The sequence below is a fragment of the Chiloscyllium punctatum genome, chromosome 11 (genome assembly GCF_047496795.1).
Source record: "Chiloscyllium punctatum isolate Juve2018m chromosome 11, sChiPun1.3, whole genome shotgun sequence".
In the NCBI taxonomy this organism is placed as follows: domain Eukaryota; kingdom Metazoa; phylum Chordata; class Chondrichthyes; order Orectolobiformes; family Hemiscylliidae; genus Chiloscyllium; species Chiloscyllium punctatum.
This window is the reverse complement of record NC_092749.1, coordinates 26,288,865-26,309,033: the sequence shown is the minus strand read 5'-3', so window position 1 is coordinate 26,309,033 and position 20,169 is coordinate 26,288,865. Positions and strand designations below refer to the sequence as shown.

Here is a 20,169-nt window from a genome sequence, read left to right as displayed (position 1 = left end):
GGCATTTTTGATAAGGGATAGCATTACAGCTGTGCTAAGGGAGGATATTCCTGGAAATACATCCAGGGAAGTTATTTGGGTGGAACTGAGAAATAAGAAAGGGATGATCACCTTATTGGGATTGTATTATAGACTCCCCAATAGTCAGAGGGAAATTGAGAACCAAATGTGTAAGGAGATCTCAGCTATCTGTAAGAATAATAGGGTGGTTATGGTAGGGGATTTTAACTTTCCAAACATCAACTGGGACTGTCATAGTGTTAAAGGTTTAGGTGGAGAGGAATTTCTTAAGTGTGTACAAGACAATTTTCTGATTCAGTATGTGGACGTACCTACTAGAGAAGGTGCAAAACTTGACCTACCCTTGGGAAAAATGGCTGGGTAGGTGACTGAGGTGTCAGTGGGGGAGCACTTTGGAGCCAGTGACCATAATTCTATTCGTTTTATTGGATGACTAAAGAAATTGAGTGTTTGGTTAAGAAAAAAGAAAGAAGCATATGTCAGGTACAGACAGGATAGATCGAGTGACTCCTTAGAAGAGTAAAAGTAGGAGTATACTTAAGAGGGAAATCAGGAGCGCATACGGGGACATGAGATAGCTTTGGCAAACAGAATTAAGGAGAATCCAAAGGGGTTTTACAAATATATTAAGGACAAAAGGGTAACTAGGGAGAGAATAGGGCCCCTCAAAGATCAGCAAGGCGGCCTTTGTGTGGAGCCACAGAAAGTGGGGGAGATACTAAATGAATATTTTGCATCAGTTCTTACTGTGGAAAAGGATATGGAAGATATAGACTATATGAGATCAGATTAATGAAACCTGAAACCTGGTGACATCTTGCAAAATGTCCATATTACAGAGGAGGAAGTGCTGGATGTCTTGAAACGGTTAAAGGTGGATAAATCCCCAGGACCTGATCAGATGTACCCGAGAACTCTGTGGGAAGCTAGAGAAGTGATTGCTGGGCCTCTTGCTGAGATATTTGTATCAATAGTCACAGGTAAGGTGCTGGAAGACTGGAGGTTGGCAAACGTGGTGCCACTGTTTAAGAAGGGTGGTAAGGACAAGCCAGGGAACTATAGACCCGTAAGCCTGACTTCGGTTGTGGGCAAGTTGTTGGAGGGAATCCTGAGGGACAGGATGTACATGTATTTGGAAAGGCAAGGACTGATTCGGGATAGTCAACATGGCTTTGTGTGTGGGAAATCATGTCTCACAAACTTGATTGAGTTTATTTGATGAAGTAACAAAGAAGATTGATGAGGGCAGAGCAGTAGATGTGATCTATGTGGACTTCAGTAAGCGATCGACAAGGTTCCCCATGGGAGACTGATTAGCAAGGTTAGATCTCATGGAATACAGGGAGAACTAGCCATTTGAATACAGAACTGGCTCAAAGGTAGAAGTCAGAGGGTGGTGGTGGAGGGTTGTTTTTCAGACTGGAGGCCTGTGACCAGTGGAGTGCCACAAGGATCGGTGCTGGGCCCTCTACTTTTTGTCATTTACATAAATGATTTGGATGTAGGCATAAGAGGTACAGTTAGTAAGTTTGCAGATGCCACCAAAATTGGAGGTGTAGTGGACAGCGAAGAGGGTTACCTCAGATTACAACAGGATCTTGACCAGCTGGACCAATGGGCTGAAAGGTGGCAGATGGAGTTTAATTCAGATAAATGCGAGGTGCTGCATTTTGGGAAAGCAAATCTTAGCAGGACTTATACACTTTATAGTAAGGTCCTAGGGAGTGTTGCTGAACAAAGAAACCTTGGAGTGCAGGTTCATAGCTCCTTGAAAGTGGAGTCGCAGGTAGATAGGATAGTGAAGGCGGCGTTTGGTCTGCTTTCTTTTATTGGTCAGAGTATTGAGTACAGGAGTTGGGAGGTCATGTTGCGGCTGTACAGGACATTGGTTAGGCCACTATTGGAATATTGCATGCAATTCTGGTCTCCTTCCTATCGGAAAGATGTTGTGAAACCTGAAAGGGTTCAGAAAAGATTTACAAGAATGTTGCCAGGGTTGGAGCTACAGGGAGAGGCTGAACAGGCTGGGGCTGTTTTCCCTGGAGCAGAGGCTGAGGGGTGACCTTATAGAGGTTTACAAAATTATGAGGAGCATGCATAGGATAAATAGGCAAAGTCTTTCCCCTGGGGTTGGGGAGTCCAGAACTAGAGGGCATAGGTTTAAGGTGAGAGGGTAAAGATATAAAAGAGACCTAAGGGGCAACTTTTTCACGCAGAGGGTGGTACGTGTATGGAAAGAGCTGCCAGAGGACGTGGTGGAGGCTGGTACAATTGCAACATTTAAGAGGCATTTGGATGGGTGTATGAATAGGAAGGGTTTGGAGGGATATGGGCCAGGTGCTGGTAGGTGGGACTAAATTGGGTTGGGATATCTGGTCGGCATGGACGGGTTGGACCGAAGGGTCTCTTTCCATCCTGTACATCTCTATGACTCTAAGGTAACAAAACATTCAGGTTTCATTAATCTGATCGCATCAATAGCATATTTTCAATTCAGTTAAAAGCTAGTTTTTATTTAACATACCGTAATACTTTTCTCCTGATAACTGGTCTTCTCTTGCTTTCAGTGGGTGCTTCAGGGCTGCTTGTGCTGCTGATCTCAGACTGCACTTGACTGTCATAACTCTCCTGATCTGGAATGTTCTGAAGAATCAGCCTAGTTGGCGCTGATGTACATCTAAATGGATTTGCGGCTACTGAGAATCTGCTATATGCATCACAGGGATGAAACTCTTTAGGATGACCATAAAAAGTGCCAATTCCACGCCTGTGTAATGACTGCAATTGGAAAAGAAGAATACTCCAATGAAAAAGGGTTGTTCATACACCAGTTCATTTACAAGATACGCAACTCTGGAGTATTAGTCTAGGGCTCAGAATGTATCCTGAATCTTCTTGATGATGTTGGAAGGTTCATAGCTGTTCTTCCACTATTGGACTTTTCCCACATAACAAAATTATTGATGAGCAAAATAAAGATTTGCCACTTCATGAAGGACAGTTACTTACTATTTTCATGATTAGAATTCAAACACTTCCACAGTTAAGAACAGAAGTCAGGAAAAATACATGGCTACTTTATTTAATGAATTGCATTTTTACAGGCCCAATGTTCTAATCTTTAGTAATTTGCTTGGTAGATTATTCAAAGTATTTATCATTGAATTAATAACTGCTTCATAATATCAGTTTAAATTTTAAGTTTGACTACCTTCTGCCTGCTTTCTAGACATTTTGAAGCATTGATCATGGATTCCATCATCTGTAAGACTTTTTTTTATTCTTTCACTGGAGGTAGCTGTCATTGGCAAGACCAACATTTGTTACCCATACCAAATTGTTCTTAAGTTAGTGAGGAGTTCATCTTGAACTGTTACAGTCCGGTGCAAGTACTCTCAAAATGCTGTTAGGATTTTGATCTGGCAACAATGAAGAGACAGCAATACAGTTCCAAGTCAAGCTTGGAGAATTTGCAGGTGACAGGACTTCCATTAATATGTTGTAACAGGCCTTCTAAGCAGTAACACTGCTTTTTTGGAAAGTATTGCCAAGGAAGCCTTGTTGAATTATTTGTAGTGCATCTTGTATATAATACATTGATGTCAATGCATCATTGGGAATGTTTAATACAGTGGATGGAGTGCCGAACAAGTCATCCATTTGTCTATATGGTGTATAGTTTTGAACGTTGTTTTATACACACTGACCCAGGCAATTTGAGTGTATCCTGTAACATTCCTGGCTTGTGCCTTGTAGATGTCAGACAGGCTTTGGGGAGTCAGCCGGTGAGTTACTTTTCTAAGAATTTCCCAGTCAGGTGGGGATTTACTCTTCTCAGAATTTCCAGTCTCTGAACTGCTATTGTAATCACAGTATTTGAATGGTTGGTCCAGTTCAGCTCATTGATAAAGCAGTTGGATAGGCCTAGGACCCCTGCAGTGACAATCTTGCACTCACTGATTGGCCTCTAATAATTATCTTCCAATTTCCAAAAAAATCATTTGTGGGATGTGGAATTTTGTTAGCTGGACAGCATTTATTGCCTGTGCCAAGTTGTCCTTTAGAAGATGGTGGTAAGCTGCCTTCTTGTACCGCTGCTGTCCACCTGCTTTGGGTTGACCCACAATGCCAATAGGGAGTGAAATACAGGATTTTGACCCAGCAATAGTGAAGGAACAGCAAAAATATTTCCAAGTCAGGACAGTGACTTGGAGGGGAACTTGAAGTTGGTGATGCTCCCACATATCTGCTTCCTTTGTCCTTTGAAGTGTTTGTGGGTTTGGAAGGTGCCACCTGAGGATCTTTGGTGAATTTTTCCAGTGCATTTTGTAGATAGCACACATTGCTACTACTGAGCGTAAGTGGAGATGAGAGTGGATGCTTGTGAATGTACTGCCAATAAAGTGGGCTGCTTTGTCCTAGGTGGTGTCAAACTTCTTGAGTGTTTTTGGGGCTGCATTCATTCAGACAAATGGGGAATATTCCATCACACTTCTGACTTGTTCCTTGTAGATGGTGGACAGGCTTTGAGGAGTCAGGAGCAGTCATTCACTGCAGTATTCCCAGTCTCAGACCTGCTATTGTAGCCACTGTATTTATGTGGGGAGTCCAGTTGAATTTTTGGTCAATGAAAACCTCCAGGATGTTGATTCGGGGGAATTCAGTGATGGTAACACAATGGAATGCCACGAGGCAGTGGTTAGATTATTATTCGTGATGGTCACAGCCTGGCATTTGTGTGGTGTAAATGTCAGCCCACATGTGGATATTGTCCAGATCGTGCTGCATTTGAACATGGACTGCTTCAGTATCTTAGGAGTCATGAAAGGTGCTGAACATTGTGCAATCATCCATTTTGCTAGACAGGACTCCAAATAGGTATGACAAATTGGGAAATTTACGATGGGGACTAAATGCTGTTTTAGCAAGTGACATGCACATTGTATGGACAAATGTTTAGAAGAGCCTTTGTAACATCCAATACCTCAAGCCAATTCTTGATTCATGTGAATTTTCCCCTTGTTAACCATGATCTAAGTTTGCAGTGGTCCTTCATTCCATACATAAGAGGAGAGTGACTGCACTCGACATCAAGGCAGCATCTGATAGAAAGAAAAACTGAATTCTATATTTGGACCGAAGCTCAATCAGGTGCGGAATGGCATTCGCAGAACCCTAAGCTGGGAAGAAGTTATTACTTAGGAAGTGTCACTTCATAGCTCTGTCACTAAAAAACCTTTCCATTATTTTTCTGATAATCAAGGGTCAGCTAATGGAGTAGTGACAGGCCAGATTGGATTTTTATATGCTTTTTGTGGCTGGACATACCTTAGTAATTTTCCACATTTTCAGGTAGATGCCAACTTTATAATTGCATTGCAACAGCTTAGCTAGAACTGTGGCTAATCATGTGTTCATTATTACTGCTCATCGCAAGGGAAGCATCAGCACAGCGATAATGTCATTAGATTAGTAAATCAGGACCCTAGGCTAAAGTTCTAGAGACATGGTTTTGAATCAACTAGGGCAGATGGTGAGGTTTGAATTCAATAACAATCTAGAATTAAAAAAAAGCCAATGGCAACCACTGTTGATTGATGTAAAAATTCAAGTGGTTCATTAATGCCTCAAAAGGCAAAGCAATCCGCCACATTTATTTGGTCTGGCCTGCATGAGACATCAAATCCACAGAAATACAACTGCTTAATTGTCTATTGGGTAATTAAAGATGGGGAATAAATGCTGGCCTAGTAAGTGACATTCACATTCCATGAACAAATTTTTAAAAAACCGTCCAGCATCTCAAGCCAAATCTTGATATCACGTAAAGTTAATCAAATTAGAAGAATAGTATCAGTAATGATGAGAAGCCAGAAATGGATACTCCACTCAGCACTTCTGGGTGAAGATGGAAGCAAAACTTTGCTGTGATTTTGTTTTCTGAAAAATACAGACGTTCTGGGTTTCCCCATTATTGAGGAAGGATATATTTGTGGAGCCTGCTCCTCCTGTAAGTTGTTTAATTGTGGATGTGGCAGGACTGAAAAGCATGGCTCTGATCGGTTGGTCATAGGGTTGTTTAGCTCTGCTGTTTGTGTGGGATTTGCACGTTCTCCCCTTGTCTGCGTGGGTTTTCTCCCACAATCCAAAGATGTGCAGGTTAGGTGAATTTGCCATGCTAAAAATTGTCTATAGTCTTCGGAGATGTGTAGCTTAGATGCATTAGTCAGGGGTAAATGTAGAGTAATAGGGTAGGGGAATGGATCTGGGTAGGTTACTCTGGAGGGTTGGTGTGAACTTGATGAGCCGAATGGCCTGTTTCCACACTTTAGGGATTCTATAATTATACATAATGTTGGAAATACATCAATAAAAATCTTGCTTAACAGGGTTCCATCCAGACCATCAGGTTTAGCTCCTCTGTTCTTTCCTCACAAGTCACTGCTGCATTGTCATGTACCCTTTATACATGTGCTTTTTGTTTGGAAAATTTTTATTTAATATAGGTTTAGAAGTATTGATGAAAACAAAGCGGGACATGCTGTCAAAGCATTTTGTCTTGCACTAATTAGGACAGAATTGAAAGAGTACCAAATATTGAAAGGGAATGACAAATTAAAATGCCTGAAACAGAAAAGGATGCTGACTCATTGGCAATGGTTTGAATGGTTGAAATTACCATGGAGAATGTACCAAGGAACAATTATTCCTCAAACATTTGTTCAAATACAAACTAGACAAGTAATTTCTCATTGATTGAGAGCTCGCCTTAGGGAAATACACATTTACAAATTATTAGTTTTAAATAAATTTTAAAATAATTTAAGAAAAACATGGGAAATAATTGTTCCCTGGTGCTTTTTCCATGGTAACGCTTCAACCACTGAGAATCTACTTACCAACCAATCAGCACCCTTCTGTGATATAAAATTAGATTAGATTAGATTAGATTACTTACAGTGTGGAAACAGGCCCTTCGGCCCAACAAGTCCACACCGCCCCGCCGAAGCGTAACCCACCTCATACCCCTACATCTATATCTACCCCTTACCTAACACTACGGGCAATTTAACGTGGCCAATTCACCTGACCTGCACATCTTTGGAGTGCGGGAGGAAACCGGAGCACCTGGAGGAAACCCACGCAGACACGGGGAGAACGTGCAAACTCCACACAGTCAGTCGCCTGAGGCGGGAATTGAACCTGGGTCTCTGGCGCTGTGAGGCAGCAGTGCTAACCACTGTGCCACCGTGCCGCCCATAAAATTTGCTACTCCCTTTAAATTTTTTTATTCTTGTGATTCTATTCGGATAAATGCAAGATGAAAAATCTGATTGCATCTCATTCCTGATATCTGAAACGTCGACTCTCCTACTCCTCAGATGCTGTCTAACCTGCTGTGCTGTTCCAGCGCCACCCTTTTTGATTCTAAATATTTTCACCAATTCTTCAGAACTGTATTGCCAAGCATCTATTCAGAAAGACTTCAACTTATTACCTTTTAAAATTAATCACGCTACACTTTCAGGAAAATTAAAATGGTATGCTCACAGTCACTACTCAAGGGATTGCCTTATGTTTACTCTAATGATTGTATTTATAATCTTTATTTTTTAATGTATTCTAATAAATTTAATATTCAAATAGCCTGATCAATGCATAAATCAGCCTAAATTCTGTTGTAAACATTGAGCTACATTCTGCATCTGTACAGTTTTCTCTATTGTGGCACTAGCAAACAAAAAGCAACCAACCTGATTCTCTTTTTCTGAGCTGAATTCGCGTTGAATTGGATTTTGTGCTGCAGCACGATTTTGATGCAAGGAACTATTTCTCACCTGTGAAACTGAAATCAAAAATATTTTAAATCAGAATCCTGCACTATACCAATCTTCACTATTTAATGCATTTGAATAGATTCCGAGAACAGGGATTTAAAATGAATTCATTCATTTTTGTATACAGTGATATAAACAGAATTTTCATGGTTTGTGAAATACAAAAGTTAAAAGTTATTTAACATACAATTAAAAAACAACTTACTGATACAAAACATACAGATAATTAACTAAATCCACCACTAGTTTTGGTCTTTTCTCAGGAACCTTTATTCTTATATCTCAGTATACCTTTTGCATTGATTTGATAATGTCAGCTGCAGATGCTACATATCCTAGTATCCATGATACTCAAAATTACTGATTGATATTTCACTTACTAATATATTTTTCTAATGGTTAATTTAAACTAATATTGACTCAGAAGAAAAACTGTTGTGAAATTGACTAATTTCATTATGTATGTTTTAGGTGTTTAACATTTAATAATTCAATCCCCAAAAGTTGTATGGAAATCCCTGATGCAAAGCATAGAGACCTTAATCAATCACTAGTGAAAGAATGGCCTGTGTTTGTTTACCAAGGTCAAAGATAGACATGGAAACACATTAAATAATAGAGGTTTCTTTTTGTGTTTCATGATGGCAACCCCTTCATGTGAGTCCCAAAATCAAAAGTGCTGTTTTGACAGTAAAGACAATTAATATATATCTCTATCTGGAACATCCCAGGCACATCATACTGCCATGGGGCTAGATTGCAGGGAGTTTATTTTTGTTTTGGGTTTACCTGGGTGTTTTTTCACAGAAATAGGCAGTTACATTATGGTTTTGGGAACAGCTTTGAAAAGCAGACAGAATTTGCCAAAAGCTTTAAACCAGTAACAAAATGGCTGTCAAAAACCAAGGGTGCTTTCTGATTCGGAGTCACCAAGAAAAGAGAATCATTCTTGAACTGTATGTCTACAATTATGAACGATTTAAAAAAAAAAGTAAATGGACACCTAGCCAGATGTTATAGAGTCATAAAAATGTACAGCACGGAAGTACACCCTTCAGTCCAACTCATCCATACTGATCAGATATCCTAAATTAATCTAATCTGATTTGCCAGCATTTGGCCCATATCCCTCCAAACTTTTCCTATGCTTTTTTAAGATACTATTATTGTTCTAGCCTCCACCAATTCCTCATCGCATACAATCACCACCCTCTGCGAGAAACATTGCCCCTTAGGTGGAAACACTCAGAAGGAATCAGACATTCCTGAGAGCTGTCATATATCTTGGTTTAGGCCCAAGAGAAGTGAAGGCACCCCCAGTATCCCATACAATATAGGAGAACCATTGTTAAAATAAAAGTGAACAAGTAGTTTCCTGTTGAGATTTTCAGGCTTAAAAGAATATGTATTCATGAACATAGTGTAGAATTAATAGTACTTATAACTTTGTGTAACTTTGTACAAAAAGATTTTGTCTAAAGCATGAAAACTTGTGGCATAACTCAGTTAATAACTGGGAGCTTTTATTTAAAATATTACTGGTTTCCTATGAGATCATAACAACTGGGATCTAGCTTGTCCAATAGTACCATCACCTAGGACCATAACAATAATTTGTGAACAAATCCTACATCCAGTGATCCTCTCTGCAAATATGGCATGCAATAAAACTAGCTGACCAACAGAATTGTCCTTCAGGTCATGTGCAAGATGCAGCTTTGTGTAATATGCAACAATCTGGGGAAGCTTTAAAAAAACGAAAGAACTTTGGATGCTGGAAATCGCTTAAATGAGACATTGCTAGAAAAACTCAGCAGGTCTGCCAGCATCTGTAGAGAGAATGCAGACTTAACATTTTGAGTCCAGTGACCCTTCTTCCGTTCTGCTGCCAGACCTGCTGAGATTTTCCAGAAATTTCTCATCTGGGATAGCTATCACTTTCATAAAAATCCAAAGTAATCAAAAGTATAATTAAAAATGTAAAATTTCAAAGGTGATTTTTCATGCTCTCATCTCTTAGGAACGTAGAAGGAGAAACAGGTCATTTAATCTATCAAACCTACTCTACAATTCAATACAACCACGGCTGCTCACTTCCATGTCATTTTCTCCTCCACACAGGACTAGTTTACCAATCTTTCCGCAAAAGACAGTCCCACCACCCCAGAAACTAATCTAATGCATCTTTGTTGCAGTCCCTATGGCAATAATATCCTTCCTGAGATAAGGAGACCAAGACTGCGCACAGCACTCCAGGTGTGGTATAACCAAATTCCTATACAAAGACTTCACTACTCCTGTACTCAAAACACTCTTTCAATAAAAGCTAACATACCATTAGCATTCCTAGTTATTTTCTGACATGCATGTTAGCTTTCAATGGCTAATTGACAAGGACACCCCAGACTCTTTGGACAATACAAATGCATTTTTTAATTGATAGGAGATTATAGAAGGAATAGGTGCCTAAAGAACGAAAAAAAATGGATAGTTTCACATTTACCACGTTACATTCCATCTGCCATGCTCTTGCCCACTCATTAGGTACGTCTAAACCCTCTTGAAACCTCTTTGTATTTTCCTCACAGCACTCATTACAACTTAGGTTTATGTTATCCATCAACTTAGAAGTATTTGATTTGATAGTGAGAAAGTTTAAAGCCTTAAAACTTGTCCACAAACATTTAGACTAAAGCGTAATTTTGAATTACAGAACATTTGCTGCACAGTAAAAAGTTGACAGGCAGGGAGGGTAAGACAATTAAGAACGTTTGCCTTAATATCAGTGAATCTGTATAAACAGGACACCGAGTGATAACATTCACAGCTGTTCCTTTGTGAAATTAATAACCAAGTTTGATTCTGAACTTGAAACAAAACTCTGTATCAATTAACCTCAGTCCTGAATTATTGTCTTTTCACTATTATCTGTCTAGTTCAGAACATTTTTTTTTAAGATTACTTACAATGTGGAAACTTGCCCCTCGGCCCAACAAGTCCACACCGACCTTCCGAAGAGCAATCCACCCAGACCCATCACCCTACATTTACCTTTTCACCTAACACTCAGGCCAATTTAGCGTGGCCAATTCATCTAACCTGCGTATTTTTGGACTGTGGGAGGAAACCAGAGCACCCAGGGGAAACCCACACAGACACGGGGAGAATGTGCAAACTCCACACAGGCAGCGCTTTTGTTAACTTTTTGTGTTTGCGACAGTACAGCCTTTGTAAACTTGTGTACAAAGATAGTTTGTTTGTGATAGTACAACAGGGTAGCCTGCCAGGGCTCTTGAAGGAAGAGCGATGCCATACTCTCCTGGGTTATTAGAATCCAGTTCGCCTGATTTATATGTATCAGTGTTGTGTTGTAACAGTGATGATATTAGTAAAAGAAGAGAATGATTAAAATTAAACTAAACTGTCTGTAAGAGTTTTTTTTTTATTCCAGACTACCAAAGGTACGATCTCCGGGACGAACCAAGAGAGGCTTACAGGTTGAATTCACAAGGAATTCCCTGGGCCATCTCAATATGTACTTTATCAGTCGGAGAAAGTGAGGACTGCGGATGCTGGAAATCAGAGTCAAGAGTGTGGTGCTGGAAAAGCAAAGGTCAGGCAGCATCAGAATCAACTTTTCAGGCATAAATCCCTCATCTGAATTCCCCCATCCTCGGGAAAAGACACCTACCATTAACTCTATCTAGAAGGTCACCTCTCAACATCCTACACTCCAATGAAAAACGTCCCAACCTATCCAGCCTTTCTTTATAGCTCAAACCTTCCATACCCAGCAACTTCTTTGTCGGTGTCCTCTGAACCTTCTTCAGCATAATAATATCCGTCCTATAACTGAGCATCCAGAACAGGACATAGTACTCCAGAAAATGCCTCACCATTATCCTGTACAACCTCAGCATAACTTCCTAATTCCTATACCACCTCTCTAGGATCATAAGAATAAAAATAGAAACACACTTTCTGCAATAAAGAAATGCAGGCCTGCAGACAAATGTCAATTCAACTTTGAACAGATGGCAGTGGGTACACCGAACACAAAAGAGCCTCAGTGAAGAGAATTGATAGCAGTCTTCCTTTTATTATTTGTTAGTAAATCAAAGTATTATTTATTATATTCTTTATCATAGGTTCTAGCTTTTTACCTATTTTTGGTGGAACTTTAAAAAGGTCTGTAGTTCCCACTTTCTCTCTTAAATTGTTAGGCGATATTCACTACCTTGCAATCTGTAGGAACCATTTAAGAATCTATAGAAGTTTGTAAGATAATCACTAAAGCACCCACCATCTCAAAAGCTACCTCTTTCAATATCTGAGATGTTCAATATCAGGTTCTATTGACTTATTGATCTTCTGTCACATTAATTTCTCCAAAATAATTTATTAATATTTCAATTCTTCATTATCTCTAGCCCCTTTGATCTCTTTTTGTGGGAGCTTACTTGTACCTTATTCAAGAGAAGGTTGATAAAGTAATCATTTAGCTTCTGTGGTGTCTCTATTCCCCATTTAAATTCTCCTGACACTGCCTGCAAAGGACTTGATCCGCCTGAGCCAAATGTTTATTTTTTATTAAATCAAGAGAAGTTTTAACATTCCACTATCATTATTGCTTGTTCATATTCATACTCTATTCTCCATTTCCTTTCAGTTTATTGACCCTGCTCTGCTGCACTCTAAAATCCCTCAACCCTCAGGTTTACCACTGCTTCTGATAACTTTATATACTTTTTCTTTTGATCTGAGACAATCCTTACTTTCTTTTGTTAGCCACGGTTAGTTTTTTTCTTGTGCCTTGAAGGAATCTTGCAAACTATGTGATATTGCCTGTGTACTGTCATGCCACTTAAATAGATTTGCCCCAATCACTGGCACTTTGCCCTTCATATGGTTTCCTGTGCTCAAATTTAACACCCTGGCGTCAGATTTATTTAGGTAATTTACAAGGAAGTAAAAATTCTATCATATTACATTCGCTCATCCATTAAAAGGTTACTTTACTGGAAGATTATTAAATTAGCCCTCGATTGTTATACAATTCTAAATGCAATATAACCTGTTCTCCAGTCAATTCCTCAACATACTTGTCTAGAAAACTATCCCTAACACACTCCAGAAACTCATCCTCCCAAGACAATGTGCTAATTAGTTTACCCTATCATGTGCACCAATTAGTGTATCACCCATACTGCATGCTTCTCTACTCTCATAAGTTAATACCAGGTCCCACAATACCATAACTGTTTGGTGACCTGTAAAGAACTTCAGTGTTTGCTGCCCCTTTTTGTTTCTTAGTTCTACCAAACAGATCCCATATCTTGTTCTTCAGATTAGAGATCCTCCCTAATTCCATCCCTTATCATCTGTGCAACATCACTTTCATTTTTACCTGTCCTGCCCAAATATCAAATATATCTCGTGTGCCTTCAAATGTTTCAAGACCAAGTATAATTCTTGCAATAAACTTTTTAAATTACATACTTCCACAGCCATCAAGTCTGACAATTCAAAGAATCCTTCTATTTTTTGATGGTCTATAGAAAAATTCAATTCAGGTTTAATAAACCACATTGTGACAACAGTTTCTGTCTCTTTAAACTTTACAATTTAATTGTTTTTATTACTTATAAACAAGACAGGCTGTTTTTATCACAAACGTCCAGAAAATAAATAGCAATACCATAGTTTGGTGATGTTGTACTACATGACTCCACAGTATCACTGGCTTTACCAGAGCTTTGACTCTTTGAACGCTCATGCCTGATCAGTTCCTCCAGATCTGAAAAAAAAAAGGAACGTGTCATTGCACTTAGTCCTAGCGAAACAAGAAAGGTTGAATTACATTTATGTAGCACATTTCACAAGTAATGAATGCCTCAACAAACCCACACCCAAGATGGACATTTTGAAGTATAGTCACCACTTCACTACAGGAAAGACAGCAGACAATGTGCACTCAGCAAACTGCCTTAAACAGCCATGTGATAATACTAGATAATATTTTTAATGTGGTTAATTAAAAAGGTAAATATTGGCCAGGACACTGGTATAACTCCCTTACTCTTTGAACCGGGAATCTTTTAAATCCAGCAGACAGATGGAGGCTTCAGTTTACAGGGTCTTCTGAAAGACAACACTTCTGATAATTCAACACTCCTGTTCAGACCAGCTGATTGCAATCTATGGGTCAACCTCTCCATCCTACAAGCCAAAGTCCCCACCTGTTTCAAGACGACCACCATTATCCCAGTACCCAAGAAAGTACATGCCATGTGCCTTAATGACTATCCAAGACCTAGGTATCGGCTCCACCCTTTGTAACTGGATCCTTGGCTTCTTGACCCATAGAGTGCAATCAGTGAAGATAGACAACTGCACCTCCTCCATGATAATATTTCACACTGGAACCCCTCCAAAGATGCATTCTCAGCCCCCATACTGTACTCCTGGTACACCCACAAACGTGTTGCCAAATTCTGAATAAACGCCATTTACACACTTGCTGACGACCCCACCACGGTAGGACGGACATCAAACAATGATGAGTCAGAATACAGAAAGAAGATAGAGGGCTTGATGACATGTTGCAAGGTAATAAACTCAGTCTCAATGTCAGCAATACTAAAGAACTGAACATTGACTTCAGAAAGAAAGGAGGGGAACACGTCCCCATCTACATCAAGGGAACGGAGGTTGAGAGCATCAGATTTCTAAGAGAGATGATAACTGACAATCTGTCCTGGACTTCCCACATAGATACAACTGTCTCTTCTTCCTCAGGTGACTCAGGAATTTGGCATGTCCATATGGACCCTCACAAACTTTTACAGATGCATCACACACAGCATACTGTCCGGGTGCATAACAGCTTGGTACAGCAACTGCTCTGCCCAGCAGCGTAAGAAGCTACAGAAGGCTGTATGCACAGCCCAGACCATAACGGAAGCCAACCTCCCACCCATGTTCTCCATTTAAGTGTCTCCTCGCCACAGAAAGGCTGTCAACATGAAAGATCCATCCCATCCCTGTAATGCTGTCCTACAACCTCTTCTGTCAGAAGTAAGATACAGAAGCTTACACACACGCACACAGACACACGGGTTCAAGAACAGCTTCTTCTGTCATTATTAGATTGGTGAATGGACTAACTTTAAATAACGCTGATCTTGTAATGTTGATCTTGTCTTGTGCATGTCCTGTACAGTGTAATCTATATGCCTTACTCTGTCCAAGTTTTTTCATCCTATGATCTGTATGTCCTTGCTTACTACAATCTGCCTGCACTGCTCATAAACAAAGCTTTTCACTGTACTTAGGTACACATGACAATAAATCAAATAAGATTCCTCAATAGTGCACTGGAGTGTCAGCTGAGTTTTGTGCAGCAGGTCTGGACTGGATCTTGAACTGAGAACCTTATGACTTAAAGAAGAATGCTATCAACTGATCCACAGCATGCATACACAGATCTAGCACAAATTTTATTTAGAGAGTTGCAGCAATGCAGACCAGATTGTAATAATAGTAAATACTGGTGGGTACAATGTTAAAAACCACACAACACCAGGTTATAGTCCAACAGGTTTATTTGGAAGCACTAGCTTACAGAATGCTGCTCCTTCATCAGGTGATTGTGGAGAATCTCCACTATCACCTGATGAAGGAGCAGTGCTCCAAGAGCTGGTGCTTCTAAATTATCCTGTTGGACTATAACCTGGTGTTATGTGATTTTTAACTTTGTACAGCCTAGTCCAACACCGGCATCTCCAAATCATTATTATTATAATCTTGACTTTCAAACTAGACCAGGGAATCCCTACAGTGTGGAAACAGGCCATTTAGCCCAACAAATCCACAATGACCCTCCAAAGAGAAACCTACCCAGATCCATTCCCCTGCCTCTGACTAATGCACCTAACCTACACATCCCTGAACACTGGGCAATTTGGCATTGCCAATTCACCTAACCTGCACAACTTTGGATTGCAGGCTTTTTTCTCAGGGCACCCCTGCTCACAAAAGATATGTTGCAGCATTATAGATAATGATGATGATCCAGTGTTGGGTGATGTAGGAAAATTGAGAAACAATCAATTTGTGCTCAACTCAGTTTTTAATTGAATCATAACTGTTAAAACTTAGAGTCATAGAGATGTACACCATGGAAACAGACCTTTCAGTCAACCCGTCCATGGCGACCAGATATCCCAACCCAATCTAGTCCTACCTGCCAGCACCCAGCCCATATCCCTCCAAACCCTTCCTATTCATACACCCATCCAAATGCCTCGGAAATGTTGCAATTGCATCAGCCTCCACCACTTCCTCTGGCAGCTCATTCCATACACGTGCCACCCTCTGTGTGAAAATGTTGCCCCATAGGTCTCTTTCATATCTTTCCCCTCTCACCCTAAACCTCTAGTTCTGGACTCCTCAATCCTAGGGAAAAGACTTTACCTATTTACCCTATCCATGCCCCAAATCATTTTGTAAACTTCTATAAAGTCACCCCTGACACTCCAGGGAAAACAGCCCCAGCCTGTTCAGCCTCTCCCTACAGCTCAAATCCTCCAACCCTGGCAACATCCTTGTAAATCTTTTCTGAACCCTTTCAAGTCTCACAACATCTTTCCGATAGGAAGGAGACCAGAACCGCATGCAATATTCCAACAGTGGCCTAACCAATGTCCTGTGCAGCCGCAACATGACTTCCCAACTCCTGTACAAAATACTCTGACCAATAAAGGAAAGCATACCAAATGCCTTCTTCACTATCCTATCCACCTGAGACTCCACTTTCAAGGAGCTATGAACCTGCACTCCAAGGTCTCTTTGTTCAGCAACACTCGGATCTTACCATTAAGTGTATAAGCCCTGCTAAGATTTGCTTTCTCAAAATGCAGCACCTCACGTTTATCTGAATTAAACTCTATCTGCCACCTCTCAGCCCATTGGTCCATCTGGTCAAGACCCTGTTGTAATCGGAGGTAATCCTCTTCGCTGTCCACTACACCTCCAATTTTGGCGTCTTCTGCAAACTTACTAACTGTACCTCTTATGCTCACATCCAAATCATTTATGTAAATGACAAAACGTAAGGGACCCAGCACCAAGCCTTGTGGCAATCCACTGGTCACAAGCCTCCAGTTTGAAAAACAACCCTCCACCACCACCCTCTGTCTTTTCCTTTTGAGCCAGTTCTGAATTCAAATGGCTAGTTCTCCCTGTATTTCATGAGGTCTAACCTTGCTAATCAGTCTCCCATGGGGAACCTCGTCGAACACTTACTGAAGTCCATATAGATCACATCTACTGCTCTGCCCTCATCAATCCTCTGTTACTTCTTCAAAAAAACTCAAGTTTGTGAGACATGATTTCCCACACACAAAGCCATGTTGACTATCCCGAATCAGTCCTTGCCTTTCCAAATATATGTACAAACTGTCCCTCAGGATTCCCTCCAACAACTTGTCCACTACCGAGGTTAGGCTCACCGGTCTATAGTTCCCTGGCCTGTCCTTACCACCCTTCTTAAACAGTGGCACCACGTTTGCCAACCTCCAGTCCTCTGGCACCTCACTTGTGACTATCAATGATACAAATATCTTAACGAGAGGTCCAGCAATCACTTCTCTAGCTTCCCACAGAGTTCTCGAGTACACCTGATCAGGTCCTGGGGATTTATCCACCTTTACCCGTTTCAAGACATCCAGCACTTCCTCCTCTGTAATATGGATATTTTGCAAGATGTCACCATCTATTTCACTACAATCTATATCTTCCATTTCCTTTTCCACAGTAAATACTGATGCAAAATACTCATTTCGTATCTTCCCCCATTTTCTGCAGCTCCACACAAAGGCCGCCTTTGAGGGGCCCTATTCTCTCCCTAGTTTCCCTTTTGTCCTTAATGTATTTGTAAAAACTCTTGGGATTCTCCTTAATTCTGTTTGCCAAAGCCATCTCATGTCTCCTTTTTGCCCTCCTGATTTCCCTCTCAAGTATACTCCTACTTCCTTTATACTCTAAGGATTCACTCGATCGATCCTGTCTATAACTTACATATGCTTCCTTCTTTTTCTTAACCAAACTCTCAATTTCTTTACTCATCCAGCATTCCCTATACCTACCAGCCTTTCTTTTCACTCTACCAGAAATATACTTTCTCTGGATTCTCGTTAGCTCATTTCTGAAGGCTTCCCATTTTCCAGCCGTCCCTTTACCTGCGAACATCTGCCTCCAATCAACTTTCCAAAGTTCTTGCCTAATACCATCAAAATTGGTTTTTCTCCAATTTAGAACTTCAACATTTAGATCTGGTCTATCCTTTTCCATCATTATCTTAAATCTAATAGAACTATGGTCGCTGGCCCCAAAGTGCTCCCCCACTGACACCTCAGTCACCTGCCCTGCCTTATTTCCCAAGAGTAGGTCAAGTGTTGCACCTTCTCTAGTAGGTACATCCACATACTGAATCAGAAAATTGTCTTGTACACACTTAACAAATTCCTCTCCATCTAAACCCTTAACATATTGTCAGTCCCAGTCTATGTTCAGAAAGTTAAAATCCCCTACCATAACCACCCTATTATTCTTATAGATAGCTGAGGTCTCCATACAAGTTTGTTTCTCAATTTCCCTTGGACGATTGGAGAGTCTATAATACAATCCCAATAAGGTGTTCATCCCTTTCTTATTTCTCAGTTCCACCCAAACAACTTCCCTAGATGTATTTCCAGGAATATCCTCCCCAGCACAGCTGTAATGCTATCCCTTATCAAAAAGGCCACTTCACTCCATTCTTGCCTCCCTTTCTACCCTTCACAAAACCCCTCACTCTATTTAATGTTAGGATCCTGCAATCAGACGGCGAATGTCACTCCTTTCCTCTACATCTTCACTCTGGTCAGAAAAGGAATGGTCACAGTTCGACACAATCCATCAATACTTCAAAGTGTCCATTTGATCAAAGTACGATGGCAAAATCCCAATCATTACGGCCAGCTGAATGAAAGGAATAAAATGAAATCTCCATTCATCAGTTAAGTTCTGATGACAGTATTAAACAAAACAAAAAACCCACATGAGAAGCTATTTCCTGTGTCTACATTTGGTCGTGAGGCAGCCTCTTACCTTTTCTGAACTCTCGAAGTTGATGCTCTGGGACATTGCGATAGCCCAACAAATCCAATTGCTCACGAATATCCTGGTCTGTAAAATCGAGTCCTGCCATTGCTGGAGACAAAATAAAAACCTCCTTTTAGCATCACAGTGTCGTAATTCAAGACTGAGAAAATTAAAACCAGAGAAGAAATTATCTTCAGAAGGACCTATCCAATAGCCAGACCTCCACAAGGACAGACACAGCTCGTCCACCGTTCCTCAAACTAATTAAACCCCACCCCCTGTTTAAATGCCTTGAATTGAACACCCACCTCTAGCCCAAATCCACCAGCAGCTCTGACTGGACGCTGTGATACATCCTTCTTCCCGCCGCCTTGTGGAGTCACAACGGTCTCCCCGCGCGGCCCAAGTCGCGGGAACCTTCCAACTGTTCAAACAGCGACCGTTAAAAACAAAAGCCAAGCAGACGCATCAACTTAGCATGCAATCAGAGATGGTCTCCGCCGAAGGCGCCATCTCCCGGCCAGGAGCACTCTTCTCACCCGCCCTGTCAAACTTTCGCCCAGTTGTCTGCTTGCGTGAACGCCAAAAAAATTATTTTTGAAGATCTAAGCAAACATTGGAAGATAGTTTACACTTGACGATGACTGTCTATAAATCGCAAATGTTGTTGGTTGAGAGAATTAAATGTTGGCGCACGGCAGCTGCTTTTTTTTTGTGGACAGCGTGTACTCCTTCTCCAAGGACACCCAGGCTCAGGGCCCCTGTTTATATTTTCTTTTTTTGTTCTTTTTTTTGTTTTTTTTGTTGTTTTTTTTTAAATTTAACCCCCACACTACCGCCTAACTGCGGTAGTGCTTATTTTTCCCCAGCACCCATGGTGTGTGTGTGTGTGCAGGTGTAAAACACAGTGAAGGACACAAAGTGCACGAATCTTTATTCAATTTCCACCACCAGGAAGATATGAAAAAACACCCGAGTGGCCAGTGACAAGCACTGCCCTTCACATCAAAGGGCAATGCTGTGTGATCAAAACAGTGAAGGGGAGGGTAGGGACTAAATCAAAATAGAGTTGGACGGGGAAATAATACACTCCACTCCCTGCGGCGCCCACCTCTCCCTGAACGACTCCAGGGTGTTGGTGGACACCGCGTGCTCCTTCTCCAAG

General features: G+C 40.8%; 1 protein-coding gene across 1 annotated transcript in view; it reads right to left on the bottom strand.

Moving 5' to 3' along the window:
• hyls1 (HYLS1 centriolar and ciliogenesis associated) overlaps nucleotides 1–19,464 on the bottom strand; it is a 37,649-nt gene extending 18,185 nt beyond the window's left edge. Inside the window, exons 1-5 of the mRNA XM_072580526.1 lie at nucleotides 19,313–19,464; nucleotides 19,011–19,112; nucleotides 13,558–13,656; nucleotides 7,776–7,867; nucleotides 2,546–2,799 (exon numbers count right to left, since the gene is read on the bottom strand). Coding sequence (XP_072436627.1) covers nucleotides 2,546–2,799; nucleotides 7,776–7,867; nucleotides 13,558–13,656; nucleotides 19,011–19,110 — 545 coding nt within the window. The 5' untranslated portion in view covers nucleotides 19,111–19,112; nucleotides 19,313–19,464. The remainder of the gene's footprint in view (nucleotides 1–2,545; nucleotides 2,800–7,775; nucleotides 7,868–13,557; nucleotides 13,657–19,010; nucleotides 19,113–19,312) is intronic.
• Between the last annotated feature and the right edge of the window lie 705 nt (nucleotides 19,465–20,169).